Source organism: Trachypithecus francoisi, unplaced genomic scaffold, assembly GCF_009764315.1.
Source record: "Trachypithecus francoisi isolate TF-2019V2 unplaced genomic scaffold, Tfra_2.0 Lachesis_group2, whole genome shotgun sequence".
In the NCBI taxonomy this organism is placed as follows: Eukaryota; Metazoa; Chordata; class Mammalia; order Primates; family Cercopithecidae; genus Trachypithecus; species Trachypithecus francoisi.
Window position 1 is genome coordinate 123,638,748 of NW_022681465.1, and position 23,813 is coordinate 123,662,560.

Genomic DNA, 23,813 nt, shown 5'->3' on the forward strand with positions numbered 1-23,813 from the left:
GTGTTTCTTCATAGCAATGTGAGAACAGACTAATACAATGATTGAATGACCTGACAAAAATCATGCTGTGAATCAGGAGCAGTGTGAAGAAAATTCAAGTTCTCCAACTTTCACTTTAGAGCTTCCCCACTACATTAATGGTTCCAAGACTTGTCAGAGCACAGGCTTCACCTGAAGGGAATGGTAAATGCAGAGTTCCTTAGCCCCTCCTGAGCTTAGGGAATCAGAATCTCCAGGGAAAGTGTCTGGGGATATGTGTGTTTGCCAAACAGTGGGGGTGAAGGGTATTTTGTGATGCCGTATTTAGTTTTACGAAATCTTTAAAAAATTGTAACCCGTGCCCTTTAATTCAATGCTTTCACTGTCTGTTGTATATCTCAATCAGCCAAACAAATATTCTGAGGTTAACATTTAACAGAGGAGTGAGGAGAAAAGTCTCTGCAATTAGGAAGTTTAAGGTTGAAGCCGAAATCCTTCACTTTCCAGCTTTATGACTTTGGTACGTTACTTAACCTCTTTGTGACATGGTTTTGTCATCTATAAAATGGGTATGATGATAATCCTTGATGCATTGGGAGGTGGGGGGCACCAAATACAAGTACATGAAGAAAGTCTTATTAAGTACTTAGCATACTAACTAGTGTTGAGGGAGAAAAAGGTCCATGAGCTGACAGCCCAAGTCCTTTGTGGTTCTGAATTTGGGGCAAGAGAGATGGCTGTTTCTGTGACCTCTACAGAAAAGATAACATGCTGGACTTAGCCTGTACTACCCAGTGGGCCGAGAACCCACCCAGAGGAGAGGTAGCTGGAACCAGACCTCTGCCTGGATGCCAGGAAGGAGCCACAGGTAGTTCTGAATGTCTAAACCAGACATCCAAGGGACTTGGGGAAGAACCTGGAGTCAAAGTGGCTCATGCACAGTACAGATCCAACATGGGAAAGTGAATGATGTTTGCACTTGATATCCTGATCCCAAAATCAAGAGTGAAAAATAAAGATGGTTATTATAGACACTCATTCATTTATTTAACAAATACTTAGTGAGTGTCTACTATGAATCTGTCACCAGGGAAACTGCAGTGGAGGTCCCTGAAAATGAAGTGACGCTGGGAGGAGGAAGAAAAGCTGATAAAGAGCACAATAAGCAGTTAAAATGCAGAACAATAGGAGAAGTGGGATAAACAATCACAGGATATACAATGACTTTTGTAAAAAAGAGCAAGATAGTATTATCAGCACCATACAATCATCAATGTGCATAAGAACTGCTGTGAGCTATTCAGGGAATCCTAAATTAAATTAAATTACAATGGGCATAATCTGCTTAGGAAGGCAAGAAAATTTACAACATCTCAGAAAAAAATTTCTTTCTAAAACCTAAGATATATAAGGAGAAGAAGTTTCATTAAGTTAAAAATATCGACTTCTTCCTTGTCCCAAATCCAGCCCCATGGATGGATCCTTGGGACCAGATGAGTGAGGCTGTCCTGAAGTTTTCATGAGAGGATATCAATTCTAACCTCCATGTGGCTGTCAGGACAGATCTATAACACAGAACATCTGCTCTTCGGGTGCTGAATGGTGACTTTAACCTCAAAGTCTGCTAATTCCCATAAAACTTCAGTTATGAGCAATGATATTTAAGGTCTGTTGCCTATAGGACATGAAATTTACATGGTCCCTTAGTAGAACTAAGGTTTGTCTATCGATCAAGTTTTGCCCTTGGACTGTGCAAATATTGGACATTTGTAGAATTGTTTTTACATGGAAAGTGTGTTCTATATCTTATTTAGAGGGAGGTTACAAGGAATTTTGACAGGAAATTAGCATATGTATTATATGATGTTACTAAGAATCCAGTCATCTGGATACACACATGAGCTCCTTTATGACCAACTTCTTTCTGGCCTCATTGTGAGGATTCACAGAGTTTCCCTGAAATGACTGATTTGCTTTTATCTCATGGGGTGTTACACATCTTCTTTTCCCTGTTTCCCTTTTTGCTTTGGTTGCTAGGAAGCTTAAAATCAAGTTCTCTATCTTAAATAATGGAATAGGACTTTATACATTTGAGCATATATGTATACCTTTCCCCCTAAAATTTTCCTTTACCTTTATTGTATCATCTAATTATAGCTTAATTTTTTTTTAAACAATTGTTGGCTGGGCGTGGTAGCTCACACCAATGATCCTAGCACTTTGGGAGGTGGAGGTGGGTGGGTCATTTGAGGCCAGGAGTACGAGAGCAGCTTGGCCAACATGGTGAAAACCCATTTCTACTAAAAATACAAAAATCAGCCCGGTATAGTGGTGTGCACCTGTAATCCCAGTTACTAGGGAGACTGAGGCATGAGAATCACTTGAACCTGGGAGGCAGAGGTTGCAGTGAGCCAAGGTCACGCCATTGTACTCCAGCCTGGATCAACAAGACTTTGTCTCAAAAAAAAAGTAACAATTGTTATAAGCTGTTACATATGAGGGAGGTGCAAAAAAGGAATGAATGAATGAATGAATGAATGAATCTCATTTGTTTTATGATGCCTGATAAATTAGACAGGCAACTTATTGATCTTAGGCAACCCCAAAGCCTGCTGATTTTGATATTCTATTTTCATTTAGAATTAACTAAGACATTGCTCTTTTAAAAAGGGTCAAGGCACCCTTCATGTGCTCAGTTACAGAGACTCTCTGATTGGGACAGCTCTTTTGCCACATAAGCTCTACCAAAATGTCCTGGTTAGGGCATCTTGGTTACTACATTTCTTATGTGTATAGTTTGATGCTACTAATGAGTATTCAAAGCCCCTTTATTTAAACTTTAAAGAAAACTAAAATTCAATGTTTCACAGGTAGAGGAAAGCCAGTGCTTTTAGAAGATAATATGATTGCTTGTCTATTTTCTGCATCATATGCTGAGAGCAAACTGCAAACCCTATTCTGATTTGGAAGGTAGTCTCATTCTTCCATCTGCAGGAGCCTCCATTATGCTGCTGCTGGGACCTAGATTTTTTTTTTTTTCCAGATGAGTTGTTTCATAGGATTTGAAATTATGCTTCTGTATACAAGAAACATCTCTGGAGTAACCTGCTCTGGCAGAAGGTCAGAACAGAATGAGCCACTCGCTGGAGCTCAGCTATCTGAAAGAAAATGCTTAAGGGGGAGAGAAACATCACTCCTGTAAACATCTCACTCACTATACCTGGGTATCTGCTTGATTGGCATAGATTGAGGGTTAGAGCAATTTGGCTCCAAAGGTGGCAAGGTTTGAGTACCGTCCAGTAAAGAATGCACTGCTGTCATAGAAAATAATGACACTCAAGCCATAAAGATGAAGCTTTGTTGTTGCTTTGAGGAGTTTTCACGTTGGGGAAAAACATTTTAGTTCCTGTAGTTTATGTCCTGTTTGTTTCTAAAGAGCAGGTGTTCCGTGGGCAGGAACTGTGTACTGTGACCCTCCTAATGATGGGCTTCACCGACAGCAAATAATAACAGCAACTGTAAGAGGAGAGCAGGAAATAATGTTTTACTGTCGTGTATCGGCTGATGTATTGGAAAGTGTTTTATTTCACCTAAGAAAGAGACACAGACCAAAGTAGTACCAGATTCTCAGAACACAGGGTCATTGCCAAGAAACAAATTTAAAAAATTCTGTGTAATTAACCAACTAAACGCAACACACCCAAACACATGGCCACTTTGTTTGTGCTGTGACACCTCCTGAAAAATTCAGCCCCTTTCATCAGACTCAATTCAAAACACTCAGACATAGCTCTGCACTTTGCATCTTCCATGTCAAACTCTATTTTCAATCCTTTATGTCAAATTTAAATTCATGGCAACTGCATTCAGATCCTGATAGAATCCCCAATTTGCCCTTAAATCCATTCCACAAGAAACACACACACACACACACAGATGTGAGCACACGCACACTCGAACTTGATTTGCTCTCATTTTAGCTAAGCCAGAGTCCAGAATTTCAAATGACTGCCTGTTGACCGGAGCTTTAACAAACTCTCTGATGATAAGTACCTGCTGAAAACAAGGGTATTGCACAATTGGGTCTTCATCCCCTCAGTTGAAGAAATCATATCATCACAGCTCCTGTTTGGGATGAAAATGGACCCTTAAATTTTCTGTGGCATTTTCTCCTGTTACTGAAGCTTAAATCGCTATCAGTCTTAAGTGAGCTGAACAAATTGGTGTGAGTGATGAAAAATGGATAAGTTTGATTCTGAACACACAGATCTGTTGTGTCCACCAAAATGAGGTCTTGATTAGGCATAAAGCTGACATAAATATCCTATCAACAAGTTTCAATCTGATACCCTGTCCAAAAGAAAGGAAATCACTCACTGCATTATTGCTAAGAAAACATTCCAGATGGCCTCAAGATATGAACTGACCTCTCTTATGGAAATCATCATTGCCTGGGTATCCATATATGCATAAAAGGATATAGTTTTTAAAAGCTCATTTTATCCCTAATAATTGTCTGTTTTTAAAAAGCTATCAGCAGGTGCACCTCATTTCAAAAGCCTCTTGTCCTTCATAATACAATATTCATCACGATTACATAGTATGAAATAAAAAGCAGCAAAACATAAGTGAAGGTAGTTCAATTAAATGCAACATAATCTCTGCAGCAAAAAAAAGGGCTCTGTAGCTAAAATCAGGTTCTGATGAAAGTAAAAAGGGAATATATTTCCACATATTTTTAATTATATAGAATTTCCTCAAACATGATTTTTCATAATATATTCCATTAAGTTAACATCATATTTGAAGAAAGAGCATTTTCCGATTTCATTTTAAGCCTGATTTTGAGCAATTACAGTGTCATTGTTCCACGGTAGAAAGGTTGAATTCATTTACTGTGTGGTTATGCTAGTTATGATTGATGTCTCTTCTCCAAATGATAAACCAATCACCCCAATGATGTAATGTCATTTTAAGAGTGCCATAATCACATTTCTCTCAAACTAGAAGCTCTGATGAGTTCTAATAAAGATTTATGGTAGATTAAAGGCCTTCATAATATCAACAATGGATTGCTCATTTGATGAGAGATTTGATTAGGTAATTTTTTTTGAAAAAGAATGTGAGTTTACTAAATATATCAGGCCTGGCTATGAAGAAGGGCATGGGCCATCCTAAGTAGCAGTCCATCATTCCATTTCCAGAATGAGTCATCTTAAATGTATTTGGGAGGTCCTCTCTAATTGTAGAGGGTGGGCCCAGTGGTGGGTGGCATATACTCCTGGGTGGAGCCTAAACACAATCTCATCAAGACCCACTCTCGGCATGGAAAGCTCTGTGTTGCTTTGGATGGGATATGCTAATGAACCTCATGAGTGGCCATTTCAGAAGATACTTCCCAACCCTTTAGGTCAGGAGCAATTAAGTTTTGCAAATGTCTCTCCTTGGGCCATGGATACTTAAACTCCAGTTATTGCCCATTCCTATGTTCAGATGTTCACGTGAACATAACATCAACAGGAGAAATCGAAATAAGGCATGATTATTTCTGAGTCCAGGGCAATTCCACCCAAGATTCAGAGATTGGGAACTAAGACAGTGGCCACAAAATCTTCCAAAGTGGGATAGGGCCTTGAGTCCAGTCTGTCTGTTCTGTGAATGAGAAAGTCAAAATAAGAACTATGGATTTAGAGGCAGTATTTATCATAGTACCACACCATCAACTTGTTAAATTCAAGTGAGGTCACAAGTAAAGAGTTACAGGAGAGGTCACCCCCCAAACACTTCAGACTTGGCAAGACATTCAGTATTGACGTCAAGGGAACACATTGTAATTTCAAAATCATCGAAATAAGCAAGGACTAGAAGTTAAAAGCCAAAACAAACAAACAACAACAACATCAAAAAACCAAAAAACAAAACAAAACAAACAAACAAAAAACCCCAGAGGATCTGAGATACACAAAAATTGGGCATGTGAGGGTGTCTAGGGTCACTCAGCTATGCCCAGTATCGTAGTAATACAAAATTCATTGTGCCAGTGTCTCTTTGCACTTCACCTTTGAGACCAGCATGCTCACACATGCAGCAATGGGGAAATGCCTTCCACTGAAGGAGGCCCAAACCCTGTTACGATAAGCAAAACCTCTTCAATAACTTCGACCTTCTACAAATGTATCTTGAAAATACCATGCCACAAAACGACAAATGCATTTCACCTTGATGCTCCCCACACCATCTTCCCCCAGCCCTTGTTTCAGCGTTGTCATTTTGCTGGAGAATCAAGAATGTCACTCACAAAACACCACACATTCAGACACCACAGAGTTTCCTTACCACTGCTGGAGGCTTGCTGGGGCCCTGAGCATGCTCTGAGCAGGTATGAATTGGGGGAGAATTCCTCATCAGGGTTGGTGTCCATGATTTGATGGGAGGTGTTGCTGTCTAGCAATGGCATCTGGCAGCTAACTGGTGGAGGATTATGGGAGCTAGGCAGCTGAGCAGATGGGAGGAGACTAGGCGAGGATGTAGGTGGAATGGGACGACCTGGGAAAGAGGACAGAGGGGTCAAAGGTCAGCAATGAGTGTCATGAGAGCATCCCAAGAAAGTTACATTGAAACCAGCTCACAATACAAATATAAAAAAAAAAAAAAAGAAAAAAGAAATGAAATGCTGCAGATGTGCTTTTTTTTTTTTTTTTTTTTTTTTAAGAGTGGTTTGCTGTTTCTCCTAAATTCATATTTTAGGTAGTTGCATATTTCAGAAAAAGGACATGAGCAAAAATATCATGTACACAGCTGAAATGAAATCAGTCTAGAAACCATCCAGTTTCTTTTACCGCCTCTGCTATAGTCCTAATCTAAGTCCTCATTATCTCTCTCTGAGCTACCTCCTTGCTGGTCTCACTGCTTCCACTCTTGCCACATAATCCACCTACTCTCCATTGTCCCAATCCTATCTCCGCAGCAGCCAGAATGAAATTTTAAGGTGAGGAATCAGATTGTATCACTCGCCTGCTTAGCACCCTCCAATGACTTCCCATTGCTTGCAGAAAGAAACCCAAACTCCTTATGATGACCTACCTGTCTTGAGTACTCCAGCCCATAGCTGCCTCTCCCACCTCACTCTCATAGTAACCCTTATGACTCTCCACGTGGCCCCTTAGTCTCTAGCCAATATGATCATCTTTATTTCTGTTGCTTGAACACACCAAGCCATTCCACCTTTAGAGTCTTCACACTTCCTGCCCCCTCTATGCCGGACACCACCCCCAAGCCCCCACCCCAACACCTTGCCAACGTTCACAGTCTCACTTCTTCTCTTCAATCAACCCTTCCATGTTTGCCTCCTTGAAATTTGCCCATCTACCTGCTCCAGGCAACTACTCCGCTTACATTTCTTCATAGCCCTTACTACTCTTTGAATGCAGGCATCTTGTTTATTTTATTCACCCCCTGCATCTCCAATGTCTTTCTAAAGAATAGCATCTGCTGAATGAATGAACAAAAATGAGATACTCTAAAACCAGACTCATTAGTTTGAGGTAGAAGTGGAAGAGTGGTGGAAAAGGTGATGCATTGGCATCCCAAAGAATTGACCAATATCCCCACTCTCTTCATTATGTGGTTTTTGGAACACCATGATTGTGGTTTTCAGACAAAGAAAAGCACAGACTCTCTAGCCTTGAGGAGGAGCAGTCAGTTCAGCAGAAGGCTCAGTGACATGGAGCTGCCCTTGGGTCAAGAAATTGTCCTCCCACACACAGGCTGCTGCATCCTCTCTTTCACATGACAGGGAGCTCCTGGCAGCCAAATTGCTGGGCGAGGACAATCACCACCTACACTTTTGCCTGCTTCATCCTTCCATCTTGGGGTCTTTGCAGTTGCTTGCCTGCTGGTTTGCTCATTTGGGAAGTTCAGGAAAATGAGCCAAGAGAAGCAGCCCATGGCATATGTCCTAAATCTGGGGGTGTGGAAGGAAGGACAGAACATTGAGAAAGCAAACTTGAGGACCAGGTGAGTGTTGCAACCCGGGTAAGAAGTATCTGAGACAGAAGAATTGTGTGTTCCTGCTTTTAGATGTACCGCTGATGTAGCGACATCGGCAGACACCTCAAATGAATGTCAATTTTTATTGTCACTTTTATAATTGTATTTTCTGATTCATTATTCAGTACATTTAATGCTATTTATGGGTTCATTTGGTTCAATAAAATGTATGTGTATTTTGCTAGACCTTGAGGCTACAAAAATAAGTAATACACCAACCCTGCCCTCAGAGAGCTTATAGTCTAGTGGGAGACAGACAGGTAAATATGTCATTTCAGTGCCACATGATAAAAAGCAGAATAGTGGCATGTAATGACATGGTGCTGTGGGGGCAGAGAAAAGGGACACTTGTTTCAGCCTGGCCAGGTAGGAGTGGGGGTGTTCTTCAAACTGCATGTTGAAGAACAAGGATGGCTGGAAGCCAATTTTTAACAGTGAAATAAGGATTCCTGGGAAAAGTGATGCCTGAGCAAACGTCCAAAGAGGAAAACAGTGACTTCTGGTGAGAGAAAACAGGATGAATAGCACCAGAGGCATCAAACCCCCGGCCCATTACCCTTTTGAGGATGGGGGTGGCAGTAATAGGAGATGAGATACCCTTAAAACTTAAATGTTAGGGACTCCTGCACAGTAACAGAATAAAAATGGAGACAAATCATTCCTGAAATTGATCAGTTGATAAATGGAGTTTGACTTGAAAAACTCCCTTCCTTCGTGGCTGTTTGGGATTCATATAAGGCATGACTTTCTTGCTGGGTATTCTGGAAAAGGTAGACTGAACACATTGGAGTTTCATCAGAATCAATGCTAATGTTTAATCAATACATCACCCACCCCAGGTCTCCTTCTAAGCAAAATAACTATCATTATCATTAATAATTTAACTGCTGATGTTTCTTACACAATAACTATCTGCCACTTACTGTGCTAGTTCCTTTGTATGTATTATCTCATTTAATCCTCAAAACAATCCCTTGAGGTTAGAATTATTATATAGTCCCATAAAATGAAATAACACATTCCCATTTTATACATGAGGAAACTGAGACACAGAGAGATTAAACTGCATAGCTAGTTAAGCAGCAGAGGCCAGGATGCAAACTTGTGTCTAACTATTTCAAAGTTCACCCTCTAACCACTCTACGTGATGCTTGCCCACACAGCAGCATGGTGAGAAAAAAGGGAAGAAGTGACATAAAAGAAGGAGAGTGATTTACGGCAGATCATGTTTCCGGGTTCCCATCTCCCAATCCCAAGGGACTCTTCTGATTTCATATAACAAACATTTTTTTGAATAACCGTTTACAGCATCTATCATCTGACAGAGTTCAAAGTTTTTCTTGTCATTTTGTTATAAAGTTCAAAGCAGCTCCTTCATAGCAATGTTACCCTCTGCCTTCTTCAAGGCTCCTGAACTCAGAGGAATCCTAACCAAGGCACTGTGAAGTTGGTGTTGACGTCCACTTAGCAGCGAGGCTCTGGTAGGAACAGATTTTAACTCACAATCAATAGGCTTTAAAGTTTGTGTTATTGAGGCATATCTGAAACTGCATGTTGAAGAACAAGGATGGCTGGAAGCCAATTTTTAAATTCCTTTGAGTGACTGAGGTGGAACTGAAGTTCAAGTGCAATTTTCCAGGAGCCTGATATGATAGTTGTGTGAAATCATTCTTTACATGAACTTTTTGAAATTTTGTTCAGCATGAATTCGTTTCATATAGTACAGACAGAGCTGCTTTTTAATTTATACAAATACAGACAATAGAAGAGCAGTCATAACACAATGAAAGCATTGGGGTTACTACAGTGTATTGAGAATACACATCACAGAATTGTCTGATTCCTGTTTTTTTTCTGCCCACATTAAGCCCATGTTTTGGGAGCTCCTTCAACTCTGCTTGCTGTTACCTACCATTACTTGGGAAATTTCTCAGTCCCTAGCTCTGCCCCCAGCAAATGGTATGCTGTTTTCTCGCTTTCTTTCTTTTGTTTCTTTCTCTCTCTCTCCTTCCTTCCTTCCTTCCTTCCTTCCTTCCTTCCTTCCTTCCTTCCTTCCTTCCTTTCCTTTCCTTTCCTTTCCTTTCCTTTCCTTTCCTTTCCTTTCTCTCTCTCTCTCTCTTTCTTTTCCTTTCTTTTTCTTTCTTTCGACATGGTCTTGCTTGTTGCCCACGCTGGAGTGCAGTGGCGTGATCTCGGCTCACTGCAACCTCCGCCTCCTGGGCTCAAGTGATCCTCCCACCTCAGTCCCCACAAGTAGCTGGGATTACAGATGCAAGCCACTATGCCTGTCTAATTTTTGTATTTTTTGTATAGAAGGAGTTTCACTATGCTGCCCAGGCTGGTCTGGAACTCCTGAGCTCAAGTATCCACCTGACTCAGCCTCTCAAAGTGCTAGGATTACAGGTGTGAACTACCACGCCAGCCCTGGTATGCTGTTTTCTGTCTGCTATGTCATTTGCTAGTTTTGTTCACTTATGCTACATGTCACCCCCCGACTATTCCAACTGACAGAGACCATCTGTACAGACATAAACAGGTTCCAAAGTACGGGGAGAAAACTGAAACTTCTACAGGCTCACTTTATAAATCGTGATTTCTTACAGAAATGCTTAGTGTGGCATGGGCAGGTAACCAGGTGATAGGCATTCACCTGGTTCCCACTTTATGTACAACATCTGACTCTCCAACTATGTTGAAAGTTCCATTTTGAATGAGTATAGTCTCCAGCAATGCGCAGAAAACCAGGTTCAACTGATCTGTTAAAAAACAAAAGGAAACAGGCAAAGGCAGCAATATGTCTTTCATTAAACTCATATGGTCTTGTGTATGTGTGGGTGTGTGTGTACGTGTTTTCCAAGATCCCCATGTAAATCAAAGTCAAACTAATTATCTGTGTGATTGGATTAACCATGACCTTAAACTTGGGGACTAATCCAACTTTTTCTAATTTATCTGCTTCCAAATGAATACAATTTAGTGATAGTTTGAACTCATGATTTTTTTTTTTTTTCTGATTAACGTACCGATAGCCCGTTTTGTGCTAACTCTGATAGACTGGTAGTGGCTGTGTGGAATGCTGTGTTGAGAAGGACTGTCAGGAAGTCCTGGATTCAGTGGGAAACAGTGAAATCATCAATTAGAAATTTCATGGACACGGAGTGGGGAGAGGTAGTAGATCACAGTGCTTATTTGACAACCATGCTCCAGGTCCTCACTCATCACCCATTTCAGTCATACCTGAAAACTTTATCCTACACAACCGGTGGTTGAAACCATAGTGCTCTAACTCCCATTGTCTTAATTACAGAACCATTTTGCTCTTTAAGTTAATTTGGATCCTGACTTAGTTCCCCAAGACCAAAGGGCTACCAATCTCCTCTCCATCTCCAAAGCAGTAAATATTATTAGTGAAATTGCTGCTCTGCCCAACCCTTTTTAATATATTCACTAATTCATGACAGAGGGCATGTTGCAGATCAATTCCCGAAATTCACTTAAAACAACGGGCTCTTTTTTATTCAACAGATTAATGGCAAGCAGACATTAGAATGTTCTGTGTAGGCAATGCATAATTGATTTATGTAGTGATGAGATGTCAGGATATTTGATGAAGCAAAGAGACATGCTCGGATAACAGTAACAAAAAAGGTACTAGGAATAATTGTATCCAAAATAATAAGTTCAATGACCTCATTACCACTTATATATATATGATCTTGCTTTATTCTAAGAACTGAGCTAAGTATTAAGTATTCTACACATATACACATATATACATTCTTTTACATTCACTACTTTCCTTTGAACTTAGTAAGATTATCCTCCCCATTTACAGGTAAGGACACTGAGGCTTAGTTAAACCGACTTTCCTAACATCATGCTGTTAGCAGGCAGCACAGCTGGGATTTGAACCCTGGTCATCTGACTCCAAAGCCCAAGCCTCGAGTAGTCCATTTGACTATGTTCCACATTAGACAAAAGTGCTAACAAATGAATAAGATGTGAATCCCAAACTCATGAGTCTTTTTCTGGAATGCACAATAGAAGTCATCCCAGAGGAGGTAATTAATCCTGGGCAGAAAGAAGGTTCTTCCTGGAAATAATCATGGTGCCCCACTCACACAGAAAAAAATAATTTGTAAGGAGAGAAAAAAGAACTTGAGTCAAAACTTAAAAATCCTCTGTGACTTCAAGAACTTAGTAAAAACATGGTTTTTGTGTTAAAGTTGAGATTGCAAAAGTACTTACATTTAAGCAAGAGGATTTAAACAGTTGTCTTAATGATATTTCTTAATACCTGCTATTTATTCAGATGCTTTACTAAAGTATCTACTTTTCTCTAACTCTTTGGGGTTTGTGAAGCCCCTATGTTTGAAGGGGTCAAAAAGTGAGAAAAATTTACGTTATTTCTATGCAAATAAAAATATTTTCAATACCTGAGATATTGCTTTTGTTTGCATTTAATGATTTTTTAAAATGTGGTTCTCCTTGCCATTAAGACCCATAAGAATATTTTTCAGGAAAGTGCATCAGGTTTTTCAAGGTCTGCGTAGTTCTGCGTGTGCAGCTTTCAGAGGGCTATGTGACAAGATATTCTTCACCAAGGCTTCACCATGGGCTTCGAGGGAGCACTGGGGCATGGCAGCCAGGTCTGCTACTGCAGAAGCTGCAAGCTGCCCTGATAACAATGATTCTCTGTCTCCAGCTCATTGCATTCACCACCACTGGAAAGGTGGGTTAAACCACAGCACATTTATCTGTTCAGCCTATTTGATGTGCTGAACACCAGCCTCAGTGATTTTGCTTACACCCCTTCCACACTTACCACCCACACTGTCAGTTGTTCAACAAGTATAGAGACTCTGGGGCGTGAATAACATACCCAAAGGTAAGAACCAAGATTCAAACTCAGGTTTGCGTATTGCCATAAACTACAATGGGCTATTCCTTAACCTAGAGTCACCTTACACTCAAATTCATCTGTGAGTTGGTTTCATTAAGCAAACCCAACCCATTCTCATTTTGTACCCTGCTCCAAATGAAACCCTGGGCTCCAACAGATGTAATACCCAATTGTCTTTTACAAACGTTTATTTCTCCCTTTATACCTGCCTTTTTTCTGTCTCTGTGCTGTGTAATTCATCCCCAACCTTGTAGCCCATCCAGTTTTCTTCCTCCAAAGCCCAGGGGAGGAATGGAGAGAGCACGGACTTCAGAGTCCGGCAGACTGAGCCCTTCCACTTACTCTATTACTTGGGAGTCTGAGCAACTCAGTTCACCTCTCTGAGCCTCTCTGATGATATTAACACCCACTCTACATGTTGTTGTGAAGGGTGGAGATGTTATATGTAGAACCCATAGAACAGTGTTTGACAGACAGTAGGGACAAGGGACCCAGATGGAGCTAATGAGACTTTTAGCTTACTGGTTCCAGCTGGTTCACAAGCACCTGCTGTGTATACATGACTATACCATAGGTAGGGAGACTGTAGTATCAATCATTATTGCAGAATGTGAAATGATCCCTAACAAATATAGCATCTGATTTTTTTTTTTTTTTTTGAGACAGAATCTCACTCTCTGTCACTCAGGCTGGAGTGCAGTGGTGCAATCTTGGCTACTGCAATTTCCGCCTCATGGGTTCAAGTGATTCTCATGCCTCAGCCTCCTGAGTAGCTGGGATTAGAGGCACGCACCATTACACCCAGCTAATATTTGTATTTTTTAGTAGGGACTGGGTTTCAGCATGTTGGCCAGGTTGGTCTAGAACTCCTAACCTCAGGTGATCCGCCCACCTCAGCCTCCCGAAGTGCTGGGATTAAAGGCATGAGCCACCACACCTGGTCAGCATCTTAAACTTGAAATACAGATATATATTATGTATTTATATTTTACCTCTAATATTTATATTTTATATTTACATAATATTATGTATTTACATAAATCTACCTACCTACCTTCTATATTTCTGATAGCAGGCTGCTAATATTTAGTGCTAATGTTAGACTAGCTCAGTCATTCTCCACTGGGGCAATCCTGCCCCCCAGGAGACATTTGGCAATGTCTGGGAACTTTTTGGTTGGGGTGCTACTGGCATCTGGTGGGTAGGCACGGGGTGCTGTTAAACATCCTATAATGCACAGGACAATTTCCCACAACAAAGAATTATCCAGCCCCAAATACCGATAGTATTGAGGTTGAGAAATCCTGGGTTACCACGTGTGATGGCTTTAGATAAGTATACTTTATGTTACATGACTAATTTTTAAGTTGCTCTTTTTTCCAGTTTATAAGCATTGGGTGGATATTAGAAGTAAAACATTTAATTCAGTCAGCCTTTTTCCCCCACCCAAGAAAACACCACAAAAATTAACTTAACGTATCATTGGGGAATTTAAGTCAGAAAGAGGCAAAATTTCCTCAAAGCAAGTCTAATTGTCACTGGGGGAAGTTACAGCATGCTTTTCCCCAGAGGTGAGAGAGATCTGTTTGACAAGAGAGGGTTGGGTGGTCTTTATGGAGGCAGGAGATTCAGAGGAGAATGTTACACCTCAGTTTTAGGTTATTTAACCTCACCTGAGGAATTTTCATTATGACCTCTTATGTCTTCTCAATGAGGCGATATCAGCCTGACTGGGTTTGTTCTATTCCACATCATCTCGCTTGAAGTTTTTATTTTTACAGTGGAAGACCTAATTGCCCTCTTCACTCACACTTCACTGAACCCACGAAAGCCCAGTTAAGCATTTTCTTGAAAACAAATCGTTTTCAGATGGCCCTGGCAAAACTATCCCAATTGTGAACAAGCTCTTATGCATAATTTACTGGAAGGGTGGCATGCTGTTGGACCTGCCCCAGTTAAAGGGCCTCTTGCAGGAGGAGCTCAAGCATGAACTGTCTTCACAGTTTGAGACCCTATGCATTTGGGTGTCATTACTATATCTCACCGACAACATGCATGTTTATATATCACATCTTCCTGGCAGCATTGCACTTCAGAAGGTGTCAAATATAGATGAGGCTATAGATGGAGAGTAGAGTCTGTTTTTAAAATAATTTCTATAATTTTCTAATGCTAGCCCTTTCGTCTTCATGGGGTGAAATGCAGTGTTTCTTTGCAGCTTCCTCTTGCGAAGACACAAACTCACCTTAACTGCAGTGACACCACTGTTTACCAAAAGGCAATGTATCCTCAAATACTTTCTGACCAGACATTTCTAATTGCTTGACACATGCAGCTTAATTACATCCCCCAGATCCTCTCAAAGGGAAAACCATTATTATGTTGGTCATGTGTAGTTGTCCAGATTGATGCTGTCCAGCAGACCTTATTGTGATGATGGGCGTGTTCTATATCCATAGTGTTTAGTACATGTGGCTATTGGACACTTGAAATGTGGCTAGTACAATTGAAAAACGGAATTTTTAATTGTATTAAGTTTTAGTGACATTTAGATAGCCACATCCAGCTAGTAGCTACCATGTTGGACAGCATAGTCTAGACTATGGTTCTACCTTTCCAGTTACTGGTATGCTTAACTGTGTTCCTTCCCTTCATACAAAAGCCAACATCTTTCTGAATGCACAAATTTGCTCAGGTCAAGTTCCTTCTCTCAACTTTCCCAAGACATTCCATTGCCTATAGTATAGTTTAAACTCTGTTATCTTGTGCCAGACTCCCTCATTCCCTATGCTCTAAAAATGCCAAAATAGCTGTCCTGGTGAATATGAATCATTCCCTTCTCATATCTCTCCCCGTGCATGGAAGGTGCTCTCTCTTTGTTGGCAAATACCATTTTTCTTTTGAGATGGAGTCTCACTGTGTCACCCAGGCTGGAGTGCAGTGGTACCATCTCGGTTCACTGCAACCTCTGCCTCGTGGGTTCAACTGACTCTCCTGTCTCAGCCTCCTGAGTAGCGAGGATTATAGGCATGCACCACCACATCCAGATAATTTTTGTATATTTGTAGAGATGAAGTTTGACCATGTTGGCCAGGCTGGTCTCGAACTCCTGACCTCAGGTGATCCACCCACCTTGGTCTTCCAAAGTCCTGGGATTACAGGCATGAGCCACCATGCCTGGCTGGCAAAGACTTTCTAGAGACCTTTTGAAGACTTTCTAAAGACTCATCATCTCCAGAACCACCTTCTTTAGAAGTCTTTTCTGATCACCTCACTCACTGGTACCCAGGACATACTTTCATCATTGCTTTTATTACCTGTTAGCCTATGTATTTGCCTAAATGTCTGGCTCATTCATGAGACTATGAGTGACTTTGGGTAGAGACTGTACACTATACACATCTTTGTATCCTAGCGCCCAGTACAGAGCCTGTACATAATAAATAGCACTATGATTGGTTGATTATAACAATTTACTCCACCAACATGTATGAATGTATATCAACTACTCATGGCTTTCACTTCACTGTTGGCTGCTATGGCTGTTGTCTTAGGTTTTGGGTATCTCTCTCAGTGTGTAAGTATCTTGCTAAGAAGAGTTGATTCTGAATTTAAATGTATGTTTTTTTTTTTTTCGTTAGTCAAGTGGCCTAGAATATTAAGCCACGACTTCACTTGGTGCTCAAATGAAGCCACATCAGTCTGTCACAACCTTGGAGGAAAAACTGTTAAATTTATGAAGAGACAATGTGTCAGTCTCCAAGAGAAGCAAGGGGTTTTCAGGCATGGTAGTGTGACCACATTTTTTGGTTAATTTTCAAAATTTAGAATGCAACCGTTGTATAAAATTTGATTCCAGGCTGGGCATGGTGGCTCACGACTGTAATCCCAGCACTTTGGGAGGTCAAGGCAGGAGGATAACTTAAGCCTAGGAGTTTGAAACTGTCCTGGGCAACATGGCAAAATCCCATCTCTATAAAAAATACAAAAATTAGCCAGCCTTGGTGCTGTGCACCTGTGCTCCTAGTTACTTGGGGGACTGAGGTGGGAACACTGCTTGAGCCCAGGAGGCCAAGGCTGCAGTGAACCCTGATTGTGCCACCCTGGCCGGGACTGCAGAGCGAAACTACAAAAAAAAAAAAAAAAAAAAAAAAAAAAAGAAGAGAGAGAGAGAGAGAGAAATTTGATTCCATTCTAATTATGAAAGCTTCTCACCTTCAGGAGCTACTTGAGAGATGTAACCCAAGACAATCCAACAATTTCCAACAATTTCAGACGAAGGTGCTAAACTATGTGGGCAATGCTGTCACTTACTGAGCTGTCTGTCTGTGCTGAGTAATATGCAGAAGATACATTGAGCTGTTTTCTTGCCCTCCTAGAATCTGTTTTGTAAGAGCTTAGTTGGGGGGGGGTGGGAACTGCTAGAGAAAGATTAAAAGGAACTGTATGCTGATGCCGAAACAATTTCAAAAGGCTCCCTTAGAGAACATATGTTCCATGATGCAAAGGAATTCATCTTACTCATTTTTATGTTCACTTCTTGTGGTTCCTGGTATATAGAAACAACAATATTGCCAATTGCTCAGACTGACTGAGCTCTTATGATGTACCAGGTATTATTTCCAAGCCTTTTACATATATTATTATATTTAATCTCACACAAACCCTTTGGGAGTAGGTTGTACAATCTTATTCCCATTTTAAAGATGAAGAAAGTGAACTGCAGAAGGGATAAGTTCGTTGGGAAGAAGAGTTTGAACCTAGGTATGCTGGGTTTAGACCTCATACCACACTGCACAGATAATTTAATTAGATTTTATAATAACAACATACCAAGTGCTGACGTAACAATGTGATTGACATTGAAACAGATTGAAGGTCAAATCTTGATTCTGCCACTGATTCTCTGGGAGACCTTGGGCAAGTCATCTAACTTTTCTGTGTTCAACTACTAGATAAGCGAAATGTGTGGAAATGTACTTCACTAGTTTTAAATGTATTAAAGAAGACACTTCTATAAACTTTCTGAATTAAATGGCATGTGTTATTATCATGCATTACAAAAGGTAAGAGATAGGTGTTCTATTCCCCTTACAGGACTTTTTGAGGATTAAATAGTAACATAGATGAAAGTGCATTGCAAATGGTGAAGTACTCTGCAAACGGTAATTGTTTTCATTCTCATTATTGGAAGCTTTCCTTTTCAAAGGCTTTGTCTGCAGATAGCAAACAGTTCTCAACTGTAAATCCGTGTTTTGCTATGTGCTTTAGGGACCACAAAGATAAAACATGCACTCTAGGCAGCAGATGCTCAAACTATTTCATCTCTATGCTGCCCACGCTCACAGTATCCCACCCATTCCTCATTGAATGGTCCTTGATAAGATGCTAAAGATTAGATGCCTTGGGATTCTACCCACCAGTAGCCAATATAAAGGATGGAAAGCTCCCCTCAAAGACATATAAATGTTGTGAAATTAGAATTGAAAATGTAAATGAGAGGAGGACTAGGTCTGGGTTGTTAGGAAGATGTCAGGGCACGGATAACATATGCATTGATTTATACCCTCCCTGAACAATTGTTTGAACATCATTGCCTTGTATCTGAAAAATCCCCACTAGTGTACAATTAGGAAGAGTACTGGGCTAGGAGTTAGGAGACCAGGATTCTTTTTTTTTTTTTGAGACGGAGTCTCGCTCTGTCGCCCAGGCTGGAGTGCAGTGGCCGGATCTCAGCTCACTGCAAGCTCCGCCTCCCGGGTTTACGCCATTCTCTCCCCTCAGCCTCCCGAGTAGCTGGGACTACAGGCGCCCGCCACCTCGCCCGGCTAGTTTTTCATATTTTTTAGTAGAGACGAGGTTTCACCATGTTCGCCAGGATGGTCTCCATCTCCTGACCTCGTGATCCGCCCGTCTCGGCCTCCCAAAGTGCTGGGATTACAGGCTTGAGCCACCGCGCCCAGCCGAGACCAGGATTCTTTATTGTGGCTACCTAGTTGCTAGCTACTTGTCACAACAAACTTCTTATGCTCTGCAGGCCTCAGTCAACACATGCAATCTTATTGTACTATGACATAATGACACTAGTAATTTTTAAATATTTATTTATTTATTTATTTAGAGACAGCGTCTTGCTCTGTCATCCAGGCTGGAGTGTAGTGGCACAATCTCAGCTCACTGCAACCTCTGCCTCCCAGGTTCAAGCATTTCCCCTGCCTCAGTCTCCCAAGTAGCTGGGATTACAGGTGCCCACCACCACGCCTGGCTAGTATTTTTGGATTTTTAGTAGAGACAGGGTTTCACCATGTTGTCCAGACTGGTCTCAAACTCCTGACCTCAGGCAATTCGGCTGCCTCAGCCTCCCAGAGTGTTGGGATTACAGGCATGAGTCACTGTGCCTGGCCAGCATCCGTACTTTAAAGAAATGTGATGACATTGTCTCAGTCACAAGAGGGCCCATATTGCCATGGAAGAGATTAATATTTACTAACATTTACTAACATTTCTTGAGCACTCACAAATGTTCTAGGTAGTATGTTTAGCACATCATGGTTTGTAATTTACAACATCCTTCCAACAATACTATCTAGCAGTCACTATTATTATCCCCATTTTACAGATGAGCAAACTGTCTTGAAGAGATCATGGGACTTGACAAAGGTTATACAGTAGGTAATGGGCAAAGCCAAGACACGAACTCAGAGCTCTCTAATTAAGCATTGTATGACTACACAGAGTCATTGCAATGCTGGAGATGCAAAGAGAGAAGAGTAATTTTAACTAGGGTAGGGCAGGAAGGCTGACTGGAAATGGTAGCAGTGTCAAGATGACTAGACAATCTGCAGTGAGTTCTCTTCTTCAGCTTTGAATGTCTAAATATTATTCTATTCTCATGACAAGTATGGAGATCAACAATTGGGTCAAGGTTCCATGTGAGTTGTGTCCTAGCAGAAATTCACAACCTGAATTGCATCTTCCCCACCTTCTCCAAGCGTGGCTTACTTTTTTCATCAAGGTCAGAATGAACCTCCATATATCTCTCTTCAGGCCCCGCAGAGGCAGGTGCTTGCAAGGTACTGTTCTCTGAAGACTCACTTAGGACACTCTCTGGGGGAAACTATGCATCAAGGCAGACAGCTGAAGGCATCAGAAAAATGGCCTTGGGGCACAAAGGAGCATGAAGGGAGAAAACAAGGAGGATGTTTTAACTTTACACTGGGAGAGTGATGATCACGCTGCCTATATACATGAGCCACATGGCTACTCAGCCTCAGGATTGGGTGCAAAGTGACTGATTTTTGTCTGAAATAGCACATTGCTTAGTTATGGCTAAAAAGATGTGGATGGAGAGATGTTTTGGGAATTTCCATGAAACACAGCCTAGTGGTCTGCTGGATAATGAAGACGTTTTAGTTCAGCTCACAAAAATTTGCTGTTGTATGTGTGTGTGTGTATGCACAAATGCATGTACATATGCATGCACGCACACACACACACACTCTAAATTGACTAGAGTCAGCAAAATTAATACACATCCACAGGGCACTGTTGGCCAAGTCTCTAGTTTCATAAATAATGCCTTCCTCACCTTTTACAAGCCTATTTGAAGACCTGCAGTGCATCCTGGCTACAATTCAAAGCCCATCTAATGAAAATACCTCCACTGTCAGCAATGTTAATGTCACTTTAAAGAGTGTGAAATGTTGCTAAATGTGTCAGGAAACAATTAGATAACATAAGAGGCATGTTTTCTCAGTGCACAGAGAAATATATTATGCAGGCAGGAGATAAACACAAAGTTTTCTGAGCTCCAGCATATTCAGCACTCTCCCTCGCTCTCTCTTTTTAATCCAACAGAGAAATTGTTTGGCAAGAGTAAGCCCTGTTTCAAATACTTGGAGAAGGGAGAAAGGCTTGCTTTGCCTCTGACTGCTGTCGCTTGAGCCCTGTGCTATCAGGCTCAGTGAGATACAAATAGTCTTCCACTCAAATTAAATGTGTGCCCTTCTAATTAGCATTATAAATATAGGTTTCTCTGAGCCAGAGTTGATAAAATTACAGTGTTGAGCTGGAAAGGAACCGGCAGCTCTTCCATGCTGACACAATGGCCACAGCGTTTGCACGGCTAGAACAATGTCCCCAGAGCCTGTCCCATCTTCATAGGTCAGCCTGGGAAAGGAAGGTAAATGCCAAGCGGGCTGACATTAGGACGGGCACCCGGGCCCAGATGCAATCTGTTCTTTGCATGTGACGATGTAAGGCTTGGCACTTAGGCTCTGGGGAGAGCAGTTCTTACTGCAAAGCTTCTTTGTAGAGGTTTGTTATTTCCACCACCTGTGGGGCTCCAAATGGTGCCCGAAAACCACCCGCAAGGCTGACAGATTTTTCCCTGGTCTCCACACCCAGCACCGCTCTCCGTGGTACTGAAACAGTACTGTGCACTAGGAAACGGTTGGTTCTTTCTCCTCCCGCCCCCTACAACCCTGAGAGGCCTCTTCCCACTTTCTTGAGAACGTTTTGCATTAGATGAGAAAATCTATGGAGAAGAGAGAAAAAGGAGGGAAGGAGTAAATAAAGAGAGATGTGGGCGGAGACCCTGAACTAGACATAGCCAAGTGAGTGATTGCCAGGGATGAAAATGAGAACGGATTTATTTTGACATTGTTTTCAAATAATCATAGTTGCCAGGAAAGAAGCCACTATGAACCAGGGTAGAAATGCTGAAAGACTTGAAGTGAGTGAGGAGTTTGCATGTCAGGTGATACAATGATGTGCCATGTCAGACCTGAACAAACATGTTCATGTGGCCAACTTGTAAAATCCATCATGGTAGAAGTGATGTGACAGAAATGTCAGCATTGGTTCGCACATGCAAAAATGCCCAGCTTCTTTCTCTTCTTGTGAAGACTTGCCACATGGTACAGATGCAGAACAAAGACTGTTGTGGCTCTTAGTTCACATTTTCTTCCCAGTCTCTGCAGTTCTGACATGCTAAAAGAGCATTAGAAGATGGGGCTTGGGTTGACCTGCTGTGTCTTGCTTTTGCTATGCGTCTGTTTAGAATTGTTTTATAGTTGGTAGCTCTGTCCCTGAGATTAGCAAAAGTCATAGAATGATCTAGATGAAGTCAAAGAAAGTTACGGAGAAAGTCCATCGAATGTTAGCTTTAGAGGGAACCTTAGATAATATCCCTGACCAGCCACTTCACTTTGCTGATGACAAAACCATAATTCAGAAAGAGGATGTGGCTTTTCCTGGACCACATAGTAAGTTAGTAACCTGAGTCTAAGGCTCTATTTATTAGGTAACACTGCTCTTCAGTACTTAAGTTTGGGGATGAGCAGAAAACCCAAAATTCAAATAAGGATGAAGAAAATCTGCCTTCACAGAAAATCATATAAATGGACTATAAATGTACAATTTTAAAGCAGTATGTGTAAAACAATTATTCTGCTCCCCACCCCCTAATAGAACCAACCCACATATGACATCCCTTCCCTCCTTCCTCCCTCCCTTTTTTCTTTTCCTTCCTTTCTTTTCTTTCTTTCTTTCTTTTTCTTCTTTCTTTCTTCTTTCTTTCTTTCTTCTTTCTTTTCTTTCTTTCTTCTTTCTTTCTTTCTTTCTTTCTTTCTTTCTTTCTTTCTTTCTTTTTCTTTCTTTCTTTTTCTTTCTCTCTCTCTTTCTTTCTTTTTTCTTTATCTCTTTCTCTCTTTCCCTCCCTCCCTCCCTTCCTTCCTTTCTTCCTTCCTTCCTCCTCTCTTTCTTCCTTCCTCCTTCCATCTTTTCAACACATATTCTTTGAGCGTTAGTACATATCAGGCTTTATTAGAACCCCCTAATAGAACCAACCCACATATGACATTAGACTGTTATCTTCCAAACTATGATTTTTGAAATATTGGGTTTTCTCAAGATAAAACATGTCCCAGGAAAGAAGGGCTCCATGAACAAATAGTTTATGCAGTATGAGATGGTATGGGAAGCATGTCCAGATCATAGGAAAGAGAGACCCAATGTACTGCATGCCTGTATGACTACATCTGAATTGGTTGGTCTATTCTATTCTAGGCTGAGCTCTTAAGAGCCTAGTTGAGGCACTGAGTTGCCTAGGGTAAGAAATTCAGATTGATGTGGGTACTAGAAATGATTTAATAGACTCGAGGCCCTGCAGTTCTTAACCCTGGAAGAGAGGTAAAGGACGTTGTAGCAACCCTCAAATAATTTAGCCATGTACCATGAAAAAACAGAATGGACTTTTATAAGCTGGTTTGGAAAGAAACCAAGAGAAAGAGCCAAATTCAGCTTGATAAATCTTGCATATATCTATACCTCTCCTTTATACTTGTTCCACTTGGTATCATGGTTTCTTTGGCATGTTCTGTATCATTCTTGCTAGAATGTAATCTACTCTTTCATTCATTCAATCAACACACATGTATTGAATAACTACCATCTCTCAGATTCTCTCCTAGGCCAGGGCCCTGCTCTAGGTGGTTGTGGAATCTGCATTGTTTTTAATCTTTCCATATCCCAAAGTTCCTAACAGAGTACATGTGCACAGAAAGTGATTAATAAATATTTGTTGACAAAAATGGATACACATGTAGAGATATTTCTAACAACAGTTGTTGAACAACATCAGAATCAGCACGCTTGCAAAGTAACAAGCTCCTCATCCCAGAAATTATTTCAGCAGTCTTGAGTGGCTCTTGTCAGCAAGGTTGTAGAAAATGTTGGCATTCAGTGGGAAGTAGGATTGTAGGCCCTTTAAATTCAGTTCCAGTCCTAAATCCCCATAATTTTGTGAACATTCCTCTCACAGTCCCGTGGGGAAAAGGAGACAGAGGATTATTTATAAGATGTCTCAAAAATAAGCAGTCTG

General features: G+C 41.0%; 1 protein-coding gene across 1 annotated transcript in view; it reads right to left on the reverse strand.

The window, feature by feature from the left end:
* Nucleotides 1-23,813, reverse strand: part of TENM2 (teneurin transmembrane protein 2) — a 526,850-nt gene that overhangs the window by 399,620 nt on the left and 103,417 nt on the right. The window contains exon 2 of the mRNA XM_033180356.1: nucleotides 6,316-6,525. Coding sequence (XP_033036247.1) covers nucleotides 6,316-6,525 — 210 coding nt within the window. The remainder of the gene's footprint in view (nucleotides 1-6,315; nucleotides 6,526-23,813) is intronic.